The sequence below is a fragment of the Zalophus californianus genome, chromosome 13 (genome assembly GCF_009762305.2).
Source record: "Zalophus californianus isolate mZalCal1 chromosome 13, mZalCal1.pri.v2, whole genome shotgun sequence".
Taxonomy (NCBI): domain Eukaryota; kingdom Metazoa; phylum Chordata; class Mammalia; order Carnivora; family Otariidae; genus Zalophus; species Zalophus californianus.
In genome coordinates, this window is record NC_045607.1 from 4,117,203 (window position 1) to 4,142,238 (window position 25,036).

A 25,036-nucleotide genomic window follows, 5' to 3' on the forward strand; every position below is an offset into this window, starting at 1 on the left:
AAGGCCGGAAGTTGATGGACGCTGCCGCTCGATGGACGAAGGACAGTCTTCTCAACAGATGGCGTGGGAATGACTGGACATAGTGGGCAAAACCCCACAACACAGCTCTCGACCAAAGTCACAGACCTTCCACAAGAGTGAACTCAAAATGGATCATGGATTTTGATGTGAAGGTAAACCGATTAAACTTCCCCCCCAAAGCGCAGGAGAAAAATCTTCAGGAGCTCAGGCCAGGCTTGGTGCTGACTTCTGAGACTTGGCACCAACAGCATGACCCGTAAGAGAAAACAAGTGATAAATCGGACTTCCTCAAAATGAAGAACTTTTGCTCTGGGGAAGGTCCTCTCAAGAAGATGAAAAGACCAGCTACCCAGACCGGGAGGAGGTCCCTGCAAACCACACACCTGGCCAAGCGCTCCTCTCTAGAACCTGTGGAGAGCTCTCAAACTCAACGTGGAAAGCAAACCAGTTAGAAAGACACCAAGAGGCATTTCATCAGAGGAAGTACGGCTGACCGATGAGGACAGGAGAAAATCGCCCACATCCCCGCCATCAGAGACATACAAATTAAGACCCTGATGACCTTCCACTACACACCTATTCGCGCAGAAATGAGAAACCGCAAATGCGGGCAAGGAGGCAGAGAAACCAAGCCCCCCCGCCCCCGCCATTGCTGGTGGGAACGAGAAGTAGTATAGCCACTCCGGAAAACAGTTTGGCAGTTTCTTAAAAATCTAAACATACAGGGGTGCCTGAAGGCTCAGTCGGTGGAGCGTGGAGCTCTTGATCTCAGTGTCGTGAGTTCGAGCCCCACGTTGGGTGTAGAGATGACTTAAAAATAAAACCTTAAAGCAAAAACAAAAACAAAAACAAAAAAACCCTAAACGTACACTTATCGTACGGCCCAGCAGCTGTACCCCTGGGCCTTTAGTCCAGAGAAATGGGAGCTTACATGTATACAAAAACCTGTACATGGATGTTTATAGCAGCTTTGTTATAGATAACTGATATTTGTTATACAACCAAAATATCCTGCTGTGGATGAATGGATAAACAAACCGGGGTCCATCGGTACTATGGAACACTACTCAGCGGAAGAAAGGATCAGGCTATTGGAACACACAACTTGGATGGATCTCAAAGTCATCGCGCTGAGTGGAAATGGACAATTTCAAAAAGTCACCCACTCTGTGATTTCATGCACATCACATTGTGGAACCTTCCAGGGATTAGGGAATGGCGGGGAGCGGAGTCACTGAGGGGTAGCATGAGGGAGGTCTTTGAGGTGATGGAACCGTTCTGTATCTTGATTGTGCTACACAGATCTACACACACACGTGCACACACACACACACACACACACGCACGAGCGCATGTCAAAGCGATGAAGTCTATGTGTGTTGTATCAGCGCCACGTTTTTAGTTTTGACATTGCGTGTAGTTATATAGGATTTTATCTTTGGGGAAAGCTGCGTGAAGAGTATACAGGATCTCTCTGTACGGTCTCTACAACTTCCTGTGAACCCAGCATTATTTCTAAGTACAATATTGTTTAAAATACAACCAAGCATGTTAGAGGAGAGGCTGGAGCAGCTTCCTTCCTCATTTATGGGAAAGTATCATAAAATTCCTGCCGTGCAGAGAGGTAAACAAAGAGTACAGGGCCCCAAAATGTAGGGGAGAGATGAACATAGGGTTTGTCCAGCAATTAACTTTTTCAAGTCTGATTTTTCTGTAATTTGTGGTTTGTGGTATTCGTCAGCTTACTTAACTTTGTAACTTGTTCTCTTTTCTTTTCTTGGTCTAATGAGGAGTTAAGTTTTGAGCCTAAATTTGTATTCATGATTTTGAAATTTTTTTCCTCAAAAGGGGCCCCAAACTTGAATATGTTCCAAGTTGGACAAAACCTGGAGCTGCCCTCAAGTGCAAGTAAAATCTTATTTTAATTATAAGAGGATGGTATCTATAACTTCATGCTAATGCACGTGGAAACCCAAACAAAATGGGTCTGGGACAATATAGAAGCTCAAAGTTGATTGAAGCGCATAAAACGTTAACAGAGCTGTGAGCACTGGGGCTGGGGATCTGTACACGTCAGCTCTCACAACCTCGCCTTGGATAGTATTCCAGGGCCTTCCAGATTGTTCCTAAGAAAGCTTCCCAAATCACTTTCTTATACTTGTTTTTTTTTTTTTTTAAAGATTTATTTATTTGACAGAGAGAGACACAGCAAGAGAGAGAACACGAGCAGGGGGAGTGGGAGAGGGAGAAGCAGGCTTCCCGCCGAGCAGGGAGTCCAATGCAGGGTTCGATCCCAGGACCCCGGGATCGCGACCTGAGCCAAAGGCAGACGCTTAACGACTGAGCCACCCAGGAGCCCCTTATACTTGTTTTTAAAGGTTTTGTTTATTCATTTGAGAGAGAGAGAGAGCACAGTGGGAAAGGGCAGAGAGAGGGAGAAGCAGGCTCCCCACGGAGCAGGGAGCCCGATGCGGGGCTCGATCCCAGGACCCTGGGATCATGACCTGAGCCGAAGGCAGACGCTTAACCATCTGAGCCACCCAGGTGCCCCGAAAGCTTCCCAAATCATTTTATCATCCCACACTAACTGGGACCCTGCTGTCAGCCCTCCACCTGCCCCTGAGCCTAGGAGGAGGTGGAGCAGGTCACTCAGGGCAGCTCAATCCCAGCCCCTTCCCACCGAGCTTCCAGCCACAGGGGAAAGAAACTTCCCCCAGTGAAGCTGGAAGTTTTGATTCTTACACTCGGCTGGACATCTTAACTAGCACACAGGAACGTCTTGTACTGGATGTGAGCCTAAAGGCTGAGGGCATCTGAGATTTCACCAGGGGAAGAAGCTGACCCTCAGAGCAGGTTTGACCAGAGCATGGGATGTTCTAGAAAGCCCCTGTGGCTCCCACTTGTTTGCTGTGCCGGTCACATTTATAAAAGTGATGGTGTCTTTAGTAGGAAATATTATCTAGCTGCCAAAAAGAATGGAGTGGCCATGCATGTAATGACCCAGAAAGATCTCTGAGACCTCTGTGGAGTGTGAAAACACAAGTCCAGGGGAGAAAGAGCCATACGAATACACCTGCATCCACACAGGTGTGGACGGGCGGATAAAAGGCTGGAAAGAATCTGCCGATGATGGCAGACAGGGTTGGGGGCAGGCAGAGGGCATGGGGCAAGAGCACCCTTCCCCTCCCGTCTGTTTACTGGTTATAGGACTGTTTTGCAATGAACAAAACAAAAAACAAGAAAGGAGGGAAGGAGGGAGGGAATTCCAAGCCTGAGAGGTCATGTGACCCAGCTGGGGTCACACAGCCAGTAATGGGGGTGACGGATCCAAGCCCCCCAGTCCCCACCCCTGAGAACATCAGACCAGAACTCTCAGGGCCCAGCCGAGGGTGGGCCAGGCCTTCAGGGCCAGGGAGGCGCCTGGCAAGAGCCCAGCCCTGTATGGTTGCTGTTGAGTTTTATTAGCATTTTCCCAGGTACTAGACCCTTCGAGGACGCATCTTTAGGAGCCATTTCCTTGTTTTCTTCTGCAACTACTTTTTGCCGCTACCTTAAAACATGTTCAGCTTTTTTTCTTTTGAAGTAAATGCGATTCTATATAATAATTTAAAAAGAAAAGGCATTTTTCTCCCACCCCAAAATGAATGATTTTTGCCACAGGCGGAGGATCCCCTGTGCTCACAGTTACAGCTATCCTATCTGCAGCTTGCTTTTGAGAAGCTGGAAGGGGTGCACACAGAAGGTCTTAATTATTTATCCTCACTAAATGAGGTGGGAAAGGTGGAAGTGGGGAAGCCAAAGCCCAGAGAGGTCAAATGCCTGATCCAGGGTCACACAGCACATTCTACCAGCAAAGCCTGGACTCCTGCCCTCGGGCTACAGCCATGAGAATGCCAATCGATTTGCACCGAGCTTGGAGTCTGCCAGGGAGCCACCTGCAGACAGAGGCCAGACCCAGGGGGCCTGGCTACTCTCAGATAGGACCCCAGACCTTCCCAGACACTTGCTGTCTCACCAGGCCCTGTAACAGTGCCTGGTCCACACAGGAGCCAAGGTTTTTTGAACAGTGCACATCTGACCCTGTGTCTCTTAACACCCACAGGGGCCTTCTCATTGCCCTTGCGGCGTGGGGCACAATATTTAGGGGCTCTGTGCTATCTCCTGGACCACATCCCACTGCCGCCTCCTCCCAGACCAGCGCTCCCCAGGATTCCCCCGTTTCATCTTCCAGTCTCAGCTTAGATGAGATGCCCACGCCCCCACCACCAACCGCCTCACCCCACCATCCCTCCTGAGACCTCCCGTAGCTCTGTAGGAGACTTTGCTGTCCCCGCTATCTAAAGGTCTTTTTGACATTTTTTCCAGCAACTAGTTCAGTAGCCACCTGTCCCAGCAGGCTCTAAGCGCCATGGAACAGGGGTCAAGGCTGCGTTGTTCTCTGTGCCCCTCCCAGGCTGGACAGCCAGCCTGCTCTGGGTAAAAAGGCTGAGGGGCTCCAGAGTCCCACTCCCTCTCCCTGTAAGAAGCCCCTCCCTGAGGACAGCGCTCCTCCTCCACTGCAATGCCCAAGAGGGGGTCTTTGGAAAATACTAGCTTTGCCTTGGGGAACCTAGTGATGGGGGCGGGGTGGCCCTTCCATCCTGCAGAAAGGGTGCGGCCACAGAGGGCAAGCCCCCAGGCCTTTGGGTCCCTCTCTCTCTCTCTCTCTCTCATGGGGGGTGCTCTGTAATTAAAGCCAGCATGTCGGGGTGGCTCCTGGATCCCGAGACGAGCAGCTGAGAACAGAGGGTCGCTCAGGACAGGTGGCACAGGACGGCAGCCCCTCCCTGAGGATGTTTAGTCTAGGAGGCCTCTGGCTGGGGGTGGGGGCGGTCCTCTGAGAGCCCACCCAGCCAGGGGAATCTGGGACTTTCAGACCCATTCGCTATGAATCTTTAAAACCATTCAAAAGTGATTAGGGCTTGTCAAAGTCGGTGCTTCCACATGATATTGGAGGGGTCCCCAGAGCACAGGGGTTGGGATGTGGGGGTGGGGGCTGCTCGGAGTCTCTTCAGAGAGCAGAGAGGATCAGGGGGCTGGCCATGTGCAAGCATCTGGGTGGGGAGGGCGTCCTGGGCCAGGAAGGCAGGAGGCATGGGACTGGGTCCACCCTGGAGCTGGGGAGCTTGGTCCCGGGGGGCGGGGGTCCTCCTGGAGGCAGGGAGAGGACTGTCCATAAAGGGGTTCTGGGGACTTTGGGGGTCATGGAAATGTGCTGTGTTTTCACTGAATACCCCAGTATCTAAATTTTTTTAAAGTAATCTTTACACCTGACGTGGGGCTCAAACTCAACAACCCTGAGACCAGGAGTTAGACGCTCTACCGGCTGAGCCCGCCAGGTGCCCCCATCCCCAAGGTGGATAAATCTGTCAAAACTCATCAAACTGCACTTGAACCATTTCAGCGTCTAAAAATTACACTCCAATAAAAGTGTTTTAAGAGAAAAAACCAAGAAGACAGGTCGAGGAGAAAATGGCCAAGGCAGGAGCCCTAAGAGAGGAAGGTGTTGGTGAAGGTACTAGGGAGCTACGGATGGTTTCTGAGCAGGAGGAGGGAGGAAGAGGCATGGTGACGGCCACACTTCACAACTCTTGCTGTGGTGGTGGTGGTGGGGGGTGAATTAGGCTGGGGTGGGGGCGGCAACATAGGATTTGAGGACCCAGGCCATTCCAGGGGAGGAAAGGCTACACATCCCATGAATGAGATCATGGCCCTGCGTCCACTTACTCGTTTGTCCGCTCACCCATCTGACCCTCCCGGGAGCATGAACAGCAACCCCCCCCCCCAAGGGCTGGGCGCTCTGAAACGCAGGGACATGCTGTCTGCACTCTGCAGCACAAATGATGATAGTTACCACAGCGTACCTTCCTGCCTGCTTCCTCAATCCTGAGGACAACAGCTCTAGAGACAAATTTTTTTTTTAAGATTTTTAAAAATTTATTTATTTGAGAGAGAGAGCAGGGGGAGGGGGGAACAGAGGGAGAGGGATAAGCAGACTCCATGCTGAGCACAGAGCCGGATGCAGGGCTCAGTCTCATGGCACTAATATTCCAAGACAGGAAATCCGAGGCCCAGAGAAGGTCACTGTCTTGCCCAAGACCACACAGCCGGTGAGTGTGGCATTTGTGCGGGGAGCCTGTGGGCGCATCCACCCGCAGCTCTCCCCTCTGCAGGCCTAAGCGCCAATGTAGAGATGCCGTGGGAGCTAGGAGGCAGGGACTTAATTCAGCAAGGGCGTGGGAGGAGGAACGTTCCCTCTGAGCCTTTTGATGGCTCTTTGAGGACGAGCAGAGGGCAGCGGGGGTGGGGGAGTGAAGCAAGGGGACTCCTCACAGAGGGGTGGGCATGAACATCCCATCAGGCTGGCACCGTGCCTCCCAGCCCTGCACTGGCCTGATGGGCATCGGAGACTAACAGCAGGTCAGAAATCCCTCCCGTTTAATGAGCACATACTATACCAAGCCTGCTGTCGAGCATTCCAGCTGCAGTCCCACTGATTCCTCATGACTCCGAAAGTGAAAGGGAACCCTCCTGCTTTCCCATGGGGAAACTGAGGCTCAGATAAAGCAAGGAACTTGCCCAGGGTTTGCTCAGGGACGCAGAGCGGGCAGGTGCCAGAGCTGGGGACCCTAGCCCGGTTCCCCATCCAGGTTTCCCTGGCTCTAAAGAGTCTGCCTCCTCATGGTGGGGCTGTGCGCTCAGCGACCCCAAAGGAGGTCCGAGAGATCCAGTGGTCGCTGTGCAGTGGCCTGTCCAGGTGGCCTTGCCGCTGGTCCTGCTCTGTGCCTGGACAGTAAAGCTGTGTTTTCCGTCCTACCGTGCTTCCTCTATGGAGAGAAGGCAATGGGTCCTGAGCCCGGGCGGCCCCATCCCGGGGGCCTCGGGCCCTCGCACGCAGTTTCGAGGATTTCTGCACACCCTTTCCACTGTGTCTGAGCAGTGCCCGTCAGTGACAAATTGCCCATAACCTGGCAGGAACCTCTCGGAGAAGTTCCTCACCACCCTGACGTTTTTGCTAACAACAAAACCGTGTCAAAACTGAGTCTAATAAAGCAGAAAATGGGGAATAAAATGAAATGAAATCAGCTCTACTTGGGGTAAGCCTGCAAGAAACTTCAAATTAGTTCAATCCAATCCATCTTTGCTGCTTCGCGATTGATACCCCAGACCAGGGGTTGATCTCGGATGAAGGCACCAGGGACGAGCAAGGGAAATGGAAATTATCATTTGCAAACATTAGGCTGACACTTTGTACGTGCGGGGGATGAGGGCTGACAGCTCTGATTTGCCGGCTCGGCTCCTCTCTGCCAAAGAGCGCTCTGTGGATTAGGGGGGCCCCTTTCATGGCAACCCATCTTCATCTTCGCTGCTCATTAAAACTTTGTGGAGCTGGAGAAGTTGGCGGAAGAGAGGAAGCTGCAGGAACCTTCTGAGGGACTTCAGGTACACATTTGTTGAAAGGTGTTTGAGACGGGAGCCTTGGGTCTGACAAACCGGATTTTAGTACGGCTCTCCGTTCACAGCGGGCTAAAATAATTGGTCATCAGTGACTACTAATTCGGTTTAGTAGCCAGAGGCAATTTTTTTCTTCCTGGAAAATCAATGACAGCACGGAGGTCTGTTCAACGTGATTCCGCTCAAAACTGGTCCTTATTTGGCGCTTGATGCTTCTTCCAGTGGAGACAGCTATTTTGTTAAAATAAAATTAAAATCCATCTCTAATATGCCAGGGGTCTGCTGCTCCCAAGGGGCGGGCGAGGCACTGGCACTGGCCCCCACACAGCCCTGGAGGGCTGGAGGAGTAGACAGTGGCCTCCGGGTTGGGCCGTGGCCAAGGACCGTGGAAGGTCTGGTTTTGGAGGAGGGAGAAGGCCGGAGGGCTGGGCTTCTGTCAGAGGCTCTAAATCAAAACCGAGCCCACGAGGGACAGCCAACAGTGGCGCCGTGTAAGGGGCCCTAGATCCTGGCACATCCGCCCGAGGTGTTCCTCGCTGCCCTGTGGGGCTTGCGTGCTCGGACACAGGCTGGCGCGCCTTCCCTTCTCCTCCGCCCCCTGAGGCTTCCTGAACGGGCCCCTGTGTCTGACAGCCCAGTGACTTCAGTGGCCGTCTGCTGAGCCCTCGGCTCGTGCCTACAGCGGCACTGTTGTTTCTTCTAACAAGTGCTCCTGGCTAACTTCGCCTCCACGGTACCGAAGCCACGGCTAAATCCATTTTTTTTTTTTTTAATGAAAATTTTTTATCAAAATCGTTGTAGATTTCACGAGCAGTTGGAAGAAACAAAACAGAGAGATCGCCGTATACCCCTTACCCCAGTTCCCTCGATGGTAACCTCTTACAAAACTAAAGAACAAAACCACCACCGGGGTATCGGCAGCAACACAGTCCACCCATCTCATTCAGCTCTCCCCAGATTTACTCGTACTCATTTGCGTATTTATTTCTACGTAATTCCTCACATGCAGGGGTTCACGCGGCCACCGCACAGTCGGGATACAAAACGGTTCCATCACCCCAGGCCCCTCCGGGGACCCTTGACCACCATGCCCCCTCCCTCCCACACTGCACCCACATGCCCGGGACCGCTCCATGTCACCCTCTCAAGAACCCTACGAGACAGAGGACCCGCAACTATAATCACTCCCCGTTTTACTGACAAAGAAACCAGTTGATGAAGAACTAGTGTTAATGATATTGAACGATTGGTACAGTTCAAGCAGATGAAGTAGCCTGCTCCGGACCTGGATTTGGGGGTCCTGCACCAACGTGGTTGCAAATAGCAGACGCCAGGCCGCACCGGCCCGCCCACCAGCTTAGTGTGGTCTGTAGCGTTCAAAAACTCTCTGCTACCAATATATATATATATTTAAAATCAGAATTCCACGTAAGCATCCAAATGTCTGGCTTTCCTTAGCAAGGCATTAGATTGTCTTTTAGGGCAATGCTGAGCCCCCATTCCCAGGGGTCAGTAACCAGCTGGAGCTGCTGCCCTTCCACCAGGCGTGTGCCCGACTGTGACACAGACCCCACCACTCCCTACTGCCTCACACATTGCCGGCTTCCCCCCTCCTACGTGCGGGGCCTCTATAGGCATGTGAAAGTCTACCCCCGCTCTATGCCTCTTGAATCACAATACTATGTGGTGACAATACTTGGTGTCTCTCTTTTCAAGAGCTCCAGGAACTCTTTACCGATGAACTCACACCATTTCTTCTGACCCAGGAGGACATAGTGTTGACCCCACTTGCAGATGGAGATATGGAGGCCCGCAGAGAATGTAAGCACAGAGTCTCTCAACGTGGGAGCCAGAGAGTGCCATGCGGAGTCTGGGGTCTTCAGGCTTCACGGCTGGTTTTCCCATCCTCTCCCTGCCTTCACCTCTGCTCCCTCAGGAAGGGGTGGGAGAAGAGAGGAAACTCGCTCAGAGGAGGGAGGGTTTGGACAGGCCTGAAGGGGAAAAGCAGGGCCAACCTGCCCACTGGCCCAGGAGGCGTGACGCCTAGGCCCTAGGACACGGTTAGGGACCCATGGCAATGCTTTAATATCTTTTAAAATCAGCACAGCCATGAAATATTTTATTTTATTATTTTATTTTATTTTTTAAAGATTGTATTTATTTATTTGACAGAGTGAGAGAGAGAGCACAAGTAGGCAGAATGGCAGGCAGAGGGAGAGGGAGAAGCAGGCTTTCCGCCGAGCAGGGAGCCCGATGCGGGGCTCGATCCCAGGACCTCAGGATCATGACCTGAGCCGAAGGCAGCCGCTTAACCGACTGAGCCACCCAGGCGCCCCAGCCATGAAATATTTTAGATTATTATAATGCTTTTTTTGTGGAGGAAGGGGCTCATGAAGGCAAGAGCGCCCGGGGGGCTCGCGGAAGTCATGCTGTCGCCAACTGCAGGCCTGGGCCTGCATCCAAAGCTGCGTTTCCATCCTGTGGGGCCCAGAGAGCCTCAGGCTTGAGGACGAACAAGAATCACCCCCATAGCTTATCCCAGGTGGAGCGGCCTGGGCCCCACCATCAGACTTTCAGACTCACCAGGCCTGGGGCCCAGGCCCCTGCGCTTCACCAGGGCTGCAGCCCCCCACCCCCAGGGGGTCCTGGCCCACGTGGCCCCTGGCACCCTTTGGGGGGGGTCCGGCTCTGAGCCTTTCCCGTGCCGGGGACCCTCCAGCCTGGCGGCCACCAGCACATCTGTGGGGCGGGTGGCCTGTCAGCTCTAGCCTCGGGGGCCCGGTGCAGCCCCCACATCCCTCCTCACCCCCTCCACCTTGTTCCTCAGTGCCCCCCCCCCTTGGCCCGAGGGCCTGTCTTTTCTAACTAGCCTGGAGGAAGGGGCGGTAATTGAGGTGCGGCTCTCCCTGGCAGGACTCTTAGAGCTAATTAGGGAAGAGGACCTCTGGGCTTCTGGTTATTTTTTTGTTTGCGGCGCCAAAGTAAAAACTAATGGCAGAGGAGGGAGGCTTAGTTAGCAGTGCCCTCCTGACTTCTAAATTTGCCTAAGAGGTCATTTGCAATTTGTTAACACTTTTCACAAGGGTGAAGTCAATTAGCGGTTTCCCCACACAGGCGCCCGGAGGCGGGCGGCGGCAGGATGGGCAGCAGAGCAGGACTGGCTTTCTGGAAGCTTCTCTCTCAACCGGGAGGGCCTGCGCCTGAAACTTGGGAGCTCCCCCTGCACACCTGCAGCGCACCTCCCCCCCCACCCCACCCCTCTGCTCCAGGCACGGCAGGGGCTTGAGCCCCTCTGGGGGGAAAAGGCCCAACGAAGCCAATGGACAGGAAGGGGGGACGGAACGCCTGTGGCCCACTCGTGCGTCTGCTGTGCAGGGGTCCTGGCATCTGGGGACAAAGCGAGTAGCAGATGGGGCCTCCCTGCCCTGTGGGGGTGGCAGAGAGGATGCCGGCATCTGGCGGAAGCTGAGGAGGGCCCCCTTCAGCCCAGCACCCCCACCCATGGACTTGACCCGAAGGAATCTCACACACGGGAAATGAAGAGCCACCTGGATGTCCAGCGATGGGAGACAGATACACCCACCCAGTGGGCCAGGGTGACACTTGCAAAGGTGTGGAGTGACAAAAGCAAGTCACCATGCAAAGGGATTTATGTGTTTTGAAGCCACACAAACAAATATGCATTATTTATGACCATCCAATGGTGTAGCAAAGATGGGAAGACCCGGATGGAAAGGTGGCATATTCCAACCTCAGGATGGTCCTCTGGGAACAGAGGGAAGGGCGTGGGGCTAGAAAGGGCTGAGAAGGGGCTTCCAGCTGTATTTGTTCTATTTTATTTCTTTAATAAGGGCTCGGGCGCAAATACAGCCAGGGGGTAAAATTTGTGAAATCTGAGTGGCGGGTTCATGAAGTTAGTTATGAAAGCTTCTGAACGTCTCTGTAGTTTTGGAAAGTTTCCTAAGAAACACAAGAACGGAGTGGCAAAACGTTTGCTCCTCCGGAAAGCATGGATACCTATCATCTTTTGGCAAAGCTTTTGACTGATTGCAAACCACTTTCTTATTTTCCCCAAACACAGGATGGGCAACATGTAACAAGACCCCAGGAGCAGGCATCCCAAAGCAATAATTCAGTTACCAATAAAGCAGCTTCCCCAAAACCCCACGGCGCCTAAAATGCACGGCTGACTTTGTGGTAAGATGCCCTGATGATTATAGTGGGGTGAATAGTTGGTGGCCCCCCCCAAAGATATGTCCTCCTTCTAATCCCCGGAGCCCATGAATGTGACCTGATTTGGAAAAGGAGCCTTTGCAGGTGTAACTAGCTTTGGGATCTTGAGGTCAGATCACCCTGGATTATTGGGGCGAGCCCTAAATCCAGTGACACGTGTCATTATTGGAGACCAAAGGGGAGAGACCAAGACACACAGAGAAGAAGCTGTGTGAGCACAGAGCTGAGACTGGAGGATGCAGCCACAAGCCCGGGAGTGCCCGGGGCCATGAGAGGCTGGCAGAGGCAGGAGGGATTCTCGCCTAGAACCTTCGGGGGGAAGGGGGCCCTGCGACACTTTGAGTTTGGATTTCTGGCTCCACATTAGGAGGGAATACATTTCTGTTGTGTGAAGCCACCAAGTTCGTGGTGATTTGTCACAGAAGCCCCGGGACACTGGTAACCGAAGCTCAGCGCCCGACAGGTCCAAGCCCAGGGAAGAGTTGCTTATCTCACGTGCTGGCTGTTTCCAAGTTGGGGATGGATCACAAGCAAGCCAACTCTTCTTTCCCATGCAGTTGGGCAACAAGCACTTATTGAGCATCTACTACGTCCCGGGCCTGTGCTAGGCACTCGGGATACAGCAGTGAGCAAAACCAGGCAGGGCCCAGAGTCTCCGTGCACCCTTTCCCGCCCTCTGCCACCCCACCCCCCACCCCAGGAACAACGTGTGTGCGCCACGTTGCTGTGTTTCATTTTGCGTCCCGTCTCCTCTCGGTATCCTGAACACCCGGCGTGATGCCCAGCACAGGTGGGCTCTGAGTGAGCACGCAGTACAGGACAGAAGTGACAGGTCAGACCTTTGAGGTCAAATCCCACTCTCCAGCCACGCGATCACAGACAAGGGTCTCTGGGCCTCAGTTTCCCCATCTGTAGAAAGAGCGTTGCTACTCAAGGGTCATTCTGAAGGGAAAATGCTGTGCATGGAGGGCCTGTTCCCGTTCCTGGGCCCAGAGGAGCTAATGAATCGGAAGCTGGTACTATTATTAATCGAACCTGGTGCGGGGTGCCTGGTTTTCTGCCACGAAAGGCCGCCTCGCTCTGGCCTCCAAAGGGAGAGGGACGGCGCTGGCCCCTGAGCGCAACATGTTCAGCAACACGCTTTACGCTATGAATTCTTTTGCACGGGGGTCTTGCATGGCAGCAGGACGGAGGGCTGTGTTGGGCTTGAAGCCTGGCTCTCCCTGCAGGACCAGCTCACCTGTGCCCCATGTCAGAGGGGCCACCGTGTCACTGAGGGGCAGAGCCAGCCACAGCCCAGCAAACCCTCCGATGGTGTCAAGGCTAGGGCTGCGGAGGCCGGGGCGCCAGGCTCACTCCCATGCTTTGCCCACCAACGCGGGCAGGCAAGGCCCAGCTCTGGAAAAATCCAAAAGCGGGAGAGCGGGAGCTGGGGAGGCCCCGAGGGGGAGTGGCCTGCAGCCTCGTTAGCGCTGACCCTGGCACCGAGCGGCTCCTGATGGATGGGGTTCGGGAGGGCCAGGCCCCAGGGGAGCACGGCCCTATCCATTATGGGCCCATCAGCGCCTCCCTGAGCCCTCCCTGCTCCGAGTGCTGAGAGCCTCGGGCCGGGAATAAATCTCTGTCTGGGCCGCAGGAGAGTGGAGAGGGGAAGAAAGGCAAAGCATGAAAAATGTCTCATTCCTGGCTCTGGCAACAAAGCCGCCTTGGAGGGAGTGAGCAGGAGTTTGGGGAGGTGGGAGACGTGCAAGCAGGAGCAGCTGGGCAGGGGTCCCAGAGACGAAGGAGGAGGGGATAGCCCCCCGCCCCCAACACCTCCTCCCAGCCACTGTCCCTGCCTGGGCCTCTTTTAACAAAAGGCCCTCCAGGTCAGGTCCACGGAAGCAGGCTGCCCCTGAGGAGGGGCCCCCTGTCAGACCCAGTTTGGGGTGTCCCAGGACCTGGCCTGGCAGTGATGTGTGGGTCTGGGCTGCCAGCCAACACCTCCCCGAGCATGAGGGTCCTAGAGTAAACTGCCTGGACCCGAATTCCCAAGCTTCCACTATCACCTGTGAGCTCCTGCTGCAGGGACATAACCTCTCCCTGCCTCAGTTTCCTTGTGGGTAGATGGAGGTGCTGGGTTACTCTGTGGAAAGCTGGGTCCCCGGGAAGGGCTCGCCCACAACAGCTGCAGATTGCTGTAGGTGTCCGCGGATGCCGTCCTCGGATGCCACCCCACAGCCGAGGTCTCGCCTGGAGACCGGTGGCCTTGTGGACGGGGCTCGGGATGAGAAATGTTTTCCTGGCCCAGGCTCTGGCTCTGCCTCCTGGAAGCATGCAGTCTGTGGGTTCGGACAGCAGCTCAGATCCTGGCTCTGTCGCCGATTGGCCGTGTGGCCCTGGGCAAGTGACTTCTCCGAGCCTCAGTCTCCTCATCTATAAAATGATGGAGTTGTAGGGATTTAATGCGATGAGGCACTAGTCTGCTGTTGATTGAGGGCTCTGCCGCGTGAACCACCAGTCCTGCTCTCCAAACACACACACCGGTCCTCGTTTTGTTCTCTCAAGGCTCTGAGACCAAAGTCCCTCCACTGTCCTCATTTGTTGTCACGTTCTTCGTACATAGAGGTTTCTCTCCCTCATGCCACCCCCCCATCCTGCTGTCTCTGGGCCTTCCCTGAATGTATGATGCCTCATGTCTTTTAACTTGATGCTACAAGTGTGGCCTGAGCAGCAGAATAGAGTAGGAAGGTCACCTCCCTTGTTCTGGACTTGCTACCTCTAGTAACGAGGCCAAGGGACACATTCACTCTTTGAGGCAGCGTCGCCACAATATTGATTCATAACAACCACAGGGGAACATAGCAGAGTCTGTTAAATGACACAGCACTCTGGCTTACCATCTCCTCTCCGGTCTCAAACGGACTGTGTGTTCACTTTCAATAACTCTGTCTCAAAGCCTTCAAAGGCGCTGGACCATATTTGTCCTCAACAAATACTTACTGAGTGCCTACTGCGTACCAGGGCTCTGATGATGTAGCACAGGCAAAACTGACATTGTCCCTGGCCTCCAGGACCAGAATGTCCAGGAAAGCAGAGAACTACTCACTGTCAGCGTCAGGAGCAGGTCTGGCCGGGTTTCTTGGCCAGCAGGATGTGCATTTCAGGTGCAGGGGGACCTTGCGAGATCCACACGCTCCCCCTTGTGGTCAGGCCGGTTTCACTCAGCCGGCTTTCAGGCCACTAATAAATCTGGAGTTGGTCTCCCCATTCAGAAACTGTCTTGGATCCCCGGGACAGTCGTCTGGGAAGGGGCTTATTATTATTTTATGGGAGTTTGGGTGGGCGGCTTGGATTTTGGCCGTCAGCTCTGGGAGAAACAAAATAACCCAGAGTGATTGATGGGCCCATTGTAAATTTGTAAAATAAATCAGCTTGGCAGAAAGATTCAAAAAACCTGTCAGGCAGCAAACATTTTTTAACAGCCTGTAAAATTTCCTCCATCCTTCACATTTGTCAGTGTCAGGCTGATGATGCATCTGATAGCTGGACGGGCAGCAGCACAGAGGGTGGGCTGGGAACATTTCCTACCTTTCCTGTGTTTCTCATTTCTCCATGGTCTGCATGCGTTCAGCACCAGGATGGGGGGTGGGTCTAGACCAGACTAATTGGTGGATAAACCAAGTTTTCTGCCCAAGTTGCACATTGCTGCCGGCTTCACATTCAGATTCCAAAGTGGCCACTTGCTCGTGGGTTCATTGGGCGAGTGTTTACTGAGGACCTCTTTAGCAAGGGCACTGTGGTCAGCACTGGGGATGCTGAGGTGCACAAAGCAGGCTGGAGCATCCAGTGCAGTGAAGGTTCTGGGTGCCCCATCAAGAGTTTGTCTGTTGGGAAGTGGGGAGCCACTGAAGGGGGAGGGAAGAGAAGGGGCACATCGGAAGGCAAGCTCATTGTGTTCAGAGTAAGTTTAAAGCTTTAAGAAAAATCCAGACGGAATGGTCTTCCTCTCTCTCTCTCTCTCTCTGGGTGTACACGGATTCTGTCTCAGCCCCCCTCCAGTGCAGAGAAAGCTGGGTAGCATCTCCACCCGTGTTACCTCCATCCTTTGTTTGTTAGGTGGGTGGGTCAGTGCCATGGTCACCATCACAAGTGTTCGGGCCAGACCAATCCCCATCCCAGCGCAGAGCAGCCAGGGGGCAAATAACACCACCTCTCTGACCCCCTGTCTCTTCTTCTGTAATATGGGATGTAAGAGTCCCAACCTGGCACTCACTGAGCTGTTCAGAGTTATTTAGGGAAAGGGTGCATCAGAGGCGCTCAGGCCTGACATGTAATTATAACAATAATACATAGTTGCCATTATGAGTTCAGAGCAGGGGCCTCCGACCTTTCATCTGGCCCATGTCATACACAGACATGCAGGAGGGGGCTGTTTGCTTATCAACCGAGTGATGGATCCTCCTGCTAGCATCCTTGCCTTGACTGTGGCATGAGACTCCCAGGCAGGATCGTGGCAGAGCCCTGGGTGCCTAGAATCTGCCAGGAGCACCAGCTGCTGCCCGGCGCTTGCCGCTTCCCCCCCCCGCCCCGCCATCCCTGACTCATCATAATCGACAATGCTGGACCAATTAGGAGCAGTAACAATTAAGATGTGCCAAGGGCATGTGAACATTTGCAAACACTTATTAAAATGCATCAATAATTAAGTGCTGCTTTAATAGTTACATTTCTGGCCTCCAGACATGTCTGTCTATGGACCTTGGGTCGCAGCATGCTTGGAGATCTGTGTTACGGCCCTACACGCGGGTAATGAGAATTTAAAATCCTTCCCTGACTTGAAGTCTGAGATTTGACGGTGAGACGGTAGAGCGATAATGCACGGGCTCTCTCCAGCTGCCTGATCCTAGAGGTGTGGCCTTCAAAGCTGGCCAGCCAGACAGGGTACAAATGCTGCTCTGTCACCTTGCAGCCATAAGCTGCACCCCCTTTCCTGGGCTGAGAAACGAATGATACATTGAGGCAGGATACCTGCCTCATAGGGCTGATGTTAGCATTAGCGATTCCATGCACAAAAGTCCTGCCACGTAAACTCAGTTCAGAGCAGCTTCTGTTACTGGCGGCCCCTACCTTTATCAGAGGGATCGGGATGGCCAGTCTATACCTGAAGGCTGCAAACTCAGCGTCCACCAGAACCAGACAAATAACAAAAAGGGGAGAAGCCAGGCTGGGTGGGGATGGGATAGACAGAAAGCGCATGCATGGATTCTGCCCCAAAGGGGCCCTGCCTCCCAGCCCCAGCCCCTGGTCCCAGGCAGGGGTATAGACCCCGGTTGCCCGGCTTCTGACTTTTTGGGAGAAGTGGGAAATCCAGGTTTTTATATGAAATCCCCTGACTTTTTAAAATGCGGCAACTCATTCAAACTTTATAATTACTTCATGGGCCAAACGGCGCCGTGGGTCGACTTGGCCGTGGCCCCAGCTTGTGACCGAAAGTCTGCATGGGCTCTGTTTCCCGGTCATTGCTGGGGGCCCCCACTTCCTTTTAGCTACACCAGCTCGTGAACTGAAATGTACCTTTCCGATGCAGTGACAATCTGCCACAAATCAGTGTGGACTGGAAACGAAATCAGCTAACTGGAAAGGAAATAAGCCCAAACTCGGGTTTGGATCCCATCTAGTATGGAGAGGCTGAGGGGGCGGGCAGGTGGACCCCTCACACCCATTATTTTGTCCATCGTAAGATACATAAAGGGCAAGAGGATTTGATATCGGGGGACAGGAGGAGTAGCTGTTGTCAGAATTTTCTCTTGCGCAGCCCTTGGCATGCTTGTTAGCATCCCTAGCTTAGAGTGAGTTTTCCGTGTATTTAGTCTGAGATGGGACTTTATTATTTTTTTTAACATATCTGTACTTGTGAGTAAATGGCACTCATTTGTTTCTTTGTCTATTTATTTATTGGACCAAATCGCCCCAACAACTCCTCGGTAGTCGTGTGTAATCAGATTTGGTTTTTTAACATGCTTTTAAAGTAAAGAAATAAATACAATCGAGGCTTGTAAAAGGTGATCATTAGGAAATGGGCCTCGGCCCCGTAACTTTAAAGTAATAGCCCCATTACAGAGAGGGGCGCTCATCTTTTAACTGCTCCTCGCACTTGCGCTGTGAGGTGGAGCGGCTCTGCAGGCAGGCTGGGCATCTCGGTAAAAGCTTTTCCAGCAGCCACTTAACCTCCACTTACGAAGAAATAAAGCTGAATTGATGCTGATTTGGGCCTGCTTTGGGGGATATTTTTGCTCCATAAAAGCCCTTTTGCTTGCAATTTGCTGAGCTGCCCTGTCACATGAGAAAGGGCTGCTGTTGATAAAGATAAAGCTTTATGGCCATGATATTTGCTGCTAACAGCAACCTAATGCAGCATTTTCATTTTTGTGCAATTAATGTTAACGTCTGCTACGAAAATTGTCATTAAATACCATTTTAAAATCCATTCAATTTGCATATGCAAAGCCCATTTACCATCACAGAAGATACAGCCGGCACTTCATCACGTCCTTCCCTGGAATTGTAGCCACTCGGTTTTATAGCAATTTAAGATTTTATATTGAAAGCCAGATGATAATGGATGTCCTTTCTGAGCCCAGCTGACTTAAACTTTTCCATTGTACATGGAATAATGTAGCCCCAGGACCGGAAACGGTGGGTGTTCGCACTGTACCTCAGTCCCGAGGAGGCAAGGTGTGGAAGAAAGAGCACTGGACAGGGAGTCCGCCCGCCTGGCTCTAGATCTGGCTCTTGTCTGGTCACAACTTGCTTGGGAAAGTCTCTTCACCTCTCTGAACTTCTGCTTTCTTGTTTTATTTATCTTAGGATTTTTTTAAGATTTTATTTATTTATCTCAGAGAAAGAGAGAGAGGATGAGAAGCAAAGGGAGAGGGACATGTAGGCTCCGCACTGAGCGTGGAGCCTGACGCGGGGCTCCATCTCATGACCCTGAGAGCGTGACCTGAGCTGAAATCAAGAATCAGATGCCCAACCGACTGAGCCACCCAGGTGCCCCTGTTCATTTTATGTTTTATCTTTTTTCAAGGAAGCTCTATGCGCAACATGGGGCTTGAGCTCACGCCCCCAGGATCAAGAGTCACAGGCTCTACTGACTGAGCCGGCCAGGAGCCCCTGCTTTCTTGTTTTAAATAAGGGCTTTGAACTAGGTGATCACTAATGTCCTCTGTCTTCTAAAATTTTTTCTTAAAGATTCATTTATTTATTTAGAGAGAGAGAGTGAGAGAGTGGTGGGGAGGGGCATAAGGGGAGGGAGCCCTGATGGGGGACTTGATCTCACAGCCCTGGGATCACCACCTGAGCAGAAACCAAGAGTCAGATGCAACCGACTGCACCACCCAGGTGCCCCTACAATTTTGTTTTTAAATATAAGCACATCAGGTTGAGAACCCATTTCGGGGAGGTCAGTTCATTGCTCCATGCCTAAGCCGGACAAGCAACCATGTAGACCTCCTGCACGGGGCTTTAAAGACAAGGAAAGGAAATTGACATAGAGACCAAACACAATCCGGGAATCCTGGAATGCCGAGTTACTGCCGTAACAGCCTACTTACAGGTGAGGAGCTGGAAGCCTTGGGAGGGAAACAGCTGGGGACCATGCTATGACCAGAACCCCAGGCAGACTCCTAGCCAGAGGGGTTCCCAGAAGCCATGCTGTCTTGGAGACACTGGTGACCAGCCCTGACTAATCTAGTGATCTGGTGCATAGTGGGACTCTCTCTCCCTCTGCACTCCAGGCAGTCTTGGGAAACCTTGCCTTGCCCTGGAGGGACCGACTGGGGGCATTACTTCAAAGGTGGGCGAAGGATGGTGTGCAGACAATTAGCTAATCCAGTCCAGAAATGAATTTCCAATGTGTCTCCAGTGTCACAGTCCAGGTTTTGAGGGCTGATGAATAGAAATGCATTTCAGGTGAGAGACGTCTGCAGGAAATGGGAGAGCTTACCGCAGAGAGGATGCTGATCTGAACTCTGGGAACAAGTAGGTTTTACTAGGTAGGGCCGTGAGAAAGGGCAGGGGAAAAAGCCTACAAAAGTATGGTGGCTCACTCTGTGGACAACACTCTGGCAGTTCCTAAAAAAACTTAATCTAGAATCCCATATGACCCAGCAATTCCACTCGTGGGCAGATGCCCCAAAAGAATTGAAAGCAGGGGCTCAAACAGATATTTGCACACCCATGTTCAGAGCAGCACTATTCACAATAGCCAAAAGGTGGAAATAACCCAAATGTCCATCAGTGGATAAATGGATAAACAAAACATGGTGTATACATACAATGGGATATTATTCTACCTTAAAAAGGAAGGAAATTCGGACACTTGCTACGGACATGGATGAACCTCGAAGACGTTATGGTAAATGAAATAAGCCAGACACAAAAGAGCAAATATTGCATGATTCCATTTAGACGAGGCATCTACAGTCTCAAAATCATAGAGACAGAAAGCAGAGTGCTGGCTACCAAGAGCTGAGGGGAGGGAGGAACAGAGAGATACCGTTTACCGGGCAGGGGCAGAGTTTCAGTCTGGGATGAAGAGAAAGTTCTGGAGACAGATCGTCGTGGTGGTTCACAGCAATGTGAATTTACTTAATGCCACTGAACTGGACATTTAAAAATAGTACATCCTACCACAATAAAAAAATGATTAGAAGAAAAATTAAAAATAAAGAAGGAACCACCAAAAAGAAAGAAAGAGAAAGAAAGAAAGAAAGAAAGAAAGAAAGAAAGAAAGAAAGAAAGAAAGAAAGAAAGAAAGGAAGAAGGAAGGAAGGAAGGAAGGAAGGAAGGAAGAAGAAAGAAAGAAAGAAAGAAAGAAAGAAAGAAAGAAAGAAAGAAAGAAAGAAAGAAAGAAGAAAGAAAGAAAGAAAGAAAGAAAGAAAGAAAGAAAGAAAGAAAGAAAGAAAGAAAGAAAGAAAGAAAGAAAGAAAGAAAGAAAGAAAGAAAGAAAGAAAGAAAGAAAGAAAGAAAGAAAGAAAGAAAGAAAGAAAAGAGAAAAAGAAAGAAAGAAAGAAAGAAATGGTGGCGGAGCCTGAGGAAGTCACCTATACAGGAACAGTGAGATGGGGGTGGGAAGGTGGCTTGGTCCACACAGATGGACCAAGATACTGGCTTCTGGGTCTCGGGCATTTGGGTGGGGCTTAGGGCAGCTGGACGCTCCAGGCCACTTTTTGCCAGCTTCGAGTGCTTCTGTTTATTTGTACGGCGCGAGGCATAAATACCAGTGAGTTTTGTGATGTTTGTACTGTGACATAGTTTGGGTTAGGAAAGCTTGCTGTATTGAACATCTGCTGCTTTTGTCTGTTGTTGCGTTCTGCCCTCCTCCCTCTGGGGTCAGAACCTCGATCTCTGCATCTTCTCCACCACCTGCCCCTGCGGATTGTGGAGACTGATTCCAGAGCGGGCAGGGGATCAGACCTAGCCAATCAGAGCATCAGAATCTCCTGGTCTCAGCAATTGGTTCAGAGGCAGACATGTGACCCAGGACTGGCCCATCAGCGCACTTCACACTCCCTACTCGCAGTGGTTGGTTCAGGGAGAGGCAAGGCTCTAAAGTTGGACCAAAGAATCTTAATCTCAAGTCTCTATTGAAGTTTCTGCGCCCTTCCCACCGAGAATGGAACTGTTCCTGGTCATTTTGCTACTTGAGGAAGAAGCTTGTCGGAGAATGAAGCCAGGACTGGGAAGCACAGCCAAGACATGGAGAGACAAAATACAGATAACATCCCTCGATTACCTAGATCCAGCTATGCCTGAAGCTCTATACCCCAGAGCTTTTCAGTCATATAAACCAGTAAATTCCACTTAGGAAAAAAAAAACAACAACATCAAGGCGGTTTGAGTTGAGATTTGCTTACGTGCAACCACATTCTGCTTTTGTAGAATGTCATGCCTTCCAGAGCGGGGACATGGGTGACATGTCTGCTGCTGGACTAATCACCGTGACCAAGGTTTGTGAGATACACTGACTGACCAGGCCTGGAACACTCGCCCCTGTCTGGAGTCAAAAGTCATGCCCCACATTGTTCCCTAATTCAGTCACCTCTGAGCGCCCTCCTGCCCATGGTGAGCGATAGACTAGCCTTGAGTGCCAGCCACCTTACCGTGCCAGGGTCCCAAACGTCATATTTGGTGGGAGAGAGGGCAGTTCCTTCTTGACACGCCGGTCATCCTGGTCACTGATACGAATGTCGTTGAGCTGACGGTAGAGGAAATTCTCCCGAGCAGTTACCAGGCCGGCTTTCACTGCCCCGCGGTTCATGGCGATATAGTTCCGGGTCAGCTCGTGGGGGCAGGTGGGCTGCTGCTTAAACACATTCCAGTGTCCGATGGCTGGGGGCAGGGAGAGACAGCACCGTGGTGCGGCAGTCAGTCTGGGACGTAAAGCAACCGGTGGTACCTGACTGAGAAGAACCTGGGCATGCACACCTTCCCATTAACCCGGAGCCTGCTGCGGGACAGCCCTGCGTGGCCTGCTGGAAAGGGAGGGGTCAGGATTCCCAGAGATTCCTGAGCATCCTTTGAGGAGCTGGGCTCGCCTGGCCTTTACCTCCTCGGGGCCATCAGAGGGTTGGTCCTGAGCCCCCTCCGTGCTCGAAGCTCACACCGCGCAGAGCACAGTCTTGCCTGGGGACAATGTTCCACACTGGCTGGGGCCCTTGCTCTTTCTCTGCTACCTTCGACCTGGACCTCGCCTGGACCTCCCCGTCTCGGCCAAGCCCTGACTATGGTTTCCACCAGAATCATGCTGTGGGGCAGACCCCGTGACTCTTTTGCTCTTTCCCCAGAGTGTGGCCAGCTGTCCAGTGGCCAGCCTGGAGTGAGAGCTCAAGTCCCCTAGGGCTGCAGAGTCTGCTTGCTCACCTTCGGGGACCCCTCCATCCAGCCCCCGGGTGTAGAGTCCATAATTAAAATCAATCCCAGGCAGACTGCAGCTTCTTTCTCGGGGCTTCCCGAGTTCAGCCTGTTTGGGGAAAGACAGAAAGAGGTGAGGAGTAGAATCCCAGACCAAGCACTTATACCAGACTCAGCCACGGCAGTCGTCGGATGCTCGCTTGGCCCCAGGCCCTGTGGGTGACCGGCAGGGCTACTAGGCTGTGGATGACAGAGCCCTCCCTGAGGGGGGCCCTGAGACACACGCTGGAGAAGTCAGCCGAGGGTGCTCATGCTGAGGGACAGGCGAGCAGAGTCAAGTCAGGACGGCCCCTGAGGTCTTGAAAGAGGAGGCTCGTTTGTCCAGTGGAAGGTAGCGGGGCAAGTCCCTGCCCCGAGGAGCTGCATTTGGGGTCCAGCCTAGATCTGCCTGGCTGGAGCTGGATGTGACTCAGCCACGCAGATATGCTGGAAGGCCCGGTTCAGAGATTCACCTAGAGGCCCATGTTGGGCGGGGGGAGGCATCTTTCCTACCTGGCTCTTCATTCCTACCAAAGATGGCTTATATCGCCTTCACTGTAGCTTATGAGGATGTCGATGCCTTCTTGAATCCTCACCTGCAGGTGGAGCTATGGTGACGAGGCCGACTATCACCTTCCCAGTGGCTGGATGGCTTTCCTCACTCTCTGCGTCTCTGGTGAACTCCTCCTTGCCCCCAAGAAGGGGGTTGGAGGAACAAAATTGCCCTATTACCGACCACACGACTCCCCCATTTTATAGACAGGGAAGCGGACGCCTAGAGAGACAGTCATGATCCCTGGCTCCTAAGGGATGGGCTGGGTTTCACGTGCTGGTGTGTTTGGCCCCCAGCCAGGGCTCTTAGTCATTAGGTTAGATTACACTGCCCCTCTTCAGAGTAGCAGCTCCCTGAGGTCAGAGGTCCTATGCTGTACGGTGCTTAGAACATCTCCTTCTCTGCTTTATTGAGCCCTAGTTGGATTCTGACCGAGTCCCAGATACAATGTTCAGTCCTTCCTATGCGTCTCTCACTGGGTCCTCACAACCGCCCTGTGTGGCAGACCCCATCGCCAACCCCATTTCTCAGATGAGGAAGCTGAGGCATAGACAAGTCGGACGGTTTGCTCAAGGCCACACAGGAGGAAGTGGTCAGGCTGGGATTTGAACCCAAGCTGTCCATCTCCAGCCCACACTCAGATCCACCAGCTAAACAAATACCCACGAGCCAACCTGCCGGGATTTTAAATTCCCACACAGCCAGAACCATGATGTGTATTGCCTTCCCTTTCCTGGTGGCACATTGCAGGTGCTCAATAAATGCCTGAGATTAAAAACCTCTTCCTCTGGGAAGCTCTCCTGGGTTGCCTTCAGTCCAGACAACTTTCCCTGTTATACGGCATCGGGGGAGGGGGGGCCCTGAGCTCTACCTATAGGGCACTTTCAAAATTACACATTAACACCTCTGCGGCACAGAAGGGCTTTGACAATATGACGCTCAGGGAAAGAGCCAGTCACCAAGGATGACGTATTGCATGAGTTCATTGACGTGAAATGTCTCAAATAGCAAGTCCATTCCATAGAGACAGAAAGTAGATTAGTGGTGGCTTATGGCTGGGAGGGAGACGGGAATGGAAGGCTTAGGGTGTGGGGGTGATGCCTGAGAGGTGTCCTAAAATTCGTGGTAGTGATGGTTGTTTCCCAAGTCTGTGAATATGCAAAAAGCCACTGGCTTTGTACAATTTATTTGGGTGAATTGTATGGTATGTGAATTATATCTCAGTAAAGCCACTGGAAATTACAAAGCAGTGTAATTAAGTCATTAATTGCGTGCTGATCAGCTTAATGTCTGTCTCCCCTGGTAGAATGTGCTCTCAGTCTTTATGTATTTTAAGGTTAATTTTTTTTAGTGTTTTTTTTTTAAAGATAGACCTCGTTTTTTTAAAGCAGTTTTATGTTCACAGCAAAATTGAGCAGAAAGTGTAGAGATTGCCCCTCTGCCCCCTGCCTCCCCTTATTCTCACCCCTTTATCCTGTGCCCAGCACAGAATAGATGCTGGTAATAGGGGCAGAAGGACGGAATGAAGGAAGGAAGGAAATGCCTCCTTGGAGACCCTATCAGTTCTCTTCTTACACATTGTTCTCCCTCTTCTCTCCCATCTCAAATCCAGGCCCCACCTCCCTTGAGAGGGATGGAGCTCTGGGTTCCAGGCAAATGCACAGAGCCTCTGCTAGGTGGTTTGCTTTGAATTCCTTCTGCAAGACTCACTCTGAGCTGCAGACAAAGCTCTGGCTTCTCATTTGTTTATGAAAATGATCTGGCCTCTCCGGTGACTGCAGGGGAAGTTAATTAAAATGT

At 52.1% G+C, this 25,036-nt stretch overlaps 1 protein-coding gene across 3 annotated transcripts in view; it reads right to left on the reverse strand.

Moving 5' to 3' along the window:
- The window catches only part of CFAP77 (cilia and flagella associated protein 77), a 126,098-nt gene that overhangs the window by 31,236 nt on the left and 69,826 nt on the right, over positions 1 to 25,036 (reverse strand). For all 3 annotated transcript variants that reach the window (XM_027616228.1, XM_027616229.1, XM_027616230.1), the window contains 2 exons: positions 22,654 to 22,753; positions 21,894 to 22,122 (listed from right to left, as the gene is read on the reverse strand). In XM_027616228.1, coding sequence (XP_027472029.1) covers positions 21,894 to 22,122; positions 22,654 to 22,753 — 329 coding nt within the window. The remainder of the gene's footprint in view (positions 1 to 21,893; positions 22,123 to 22,653; positions 22,754 to 25,036) is intronic.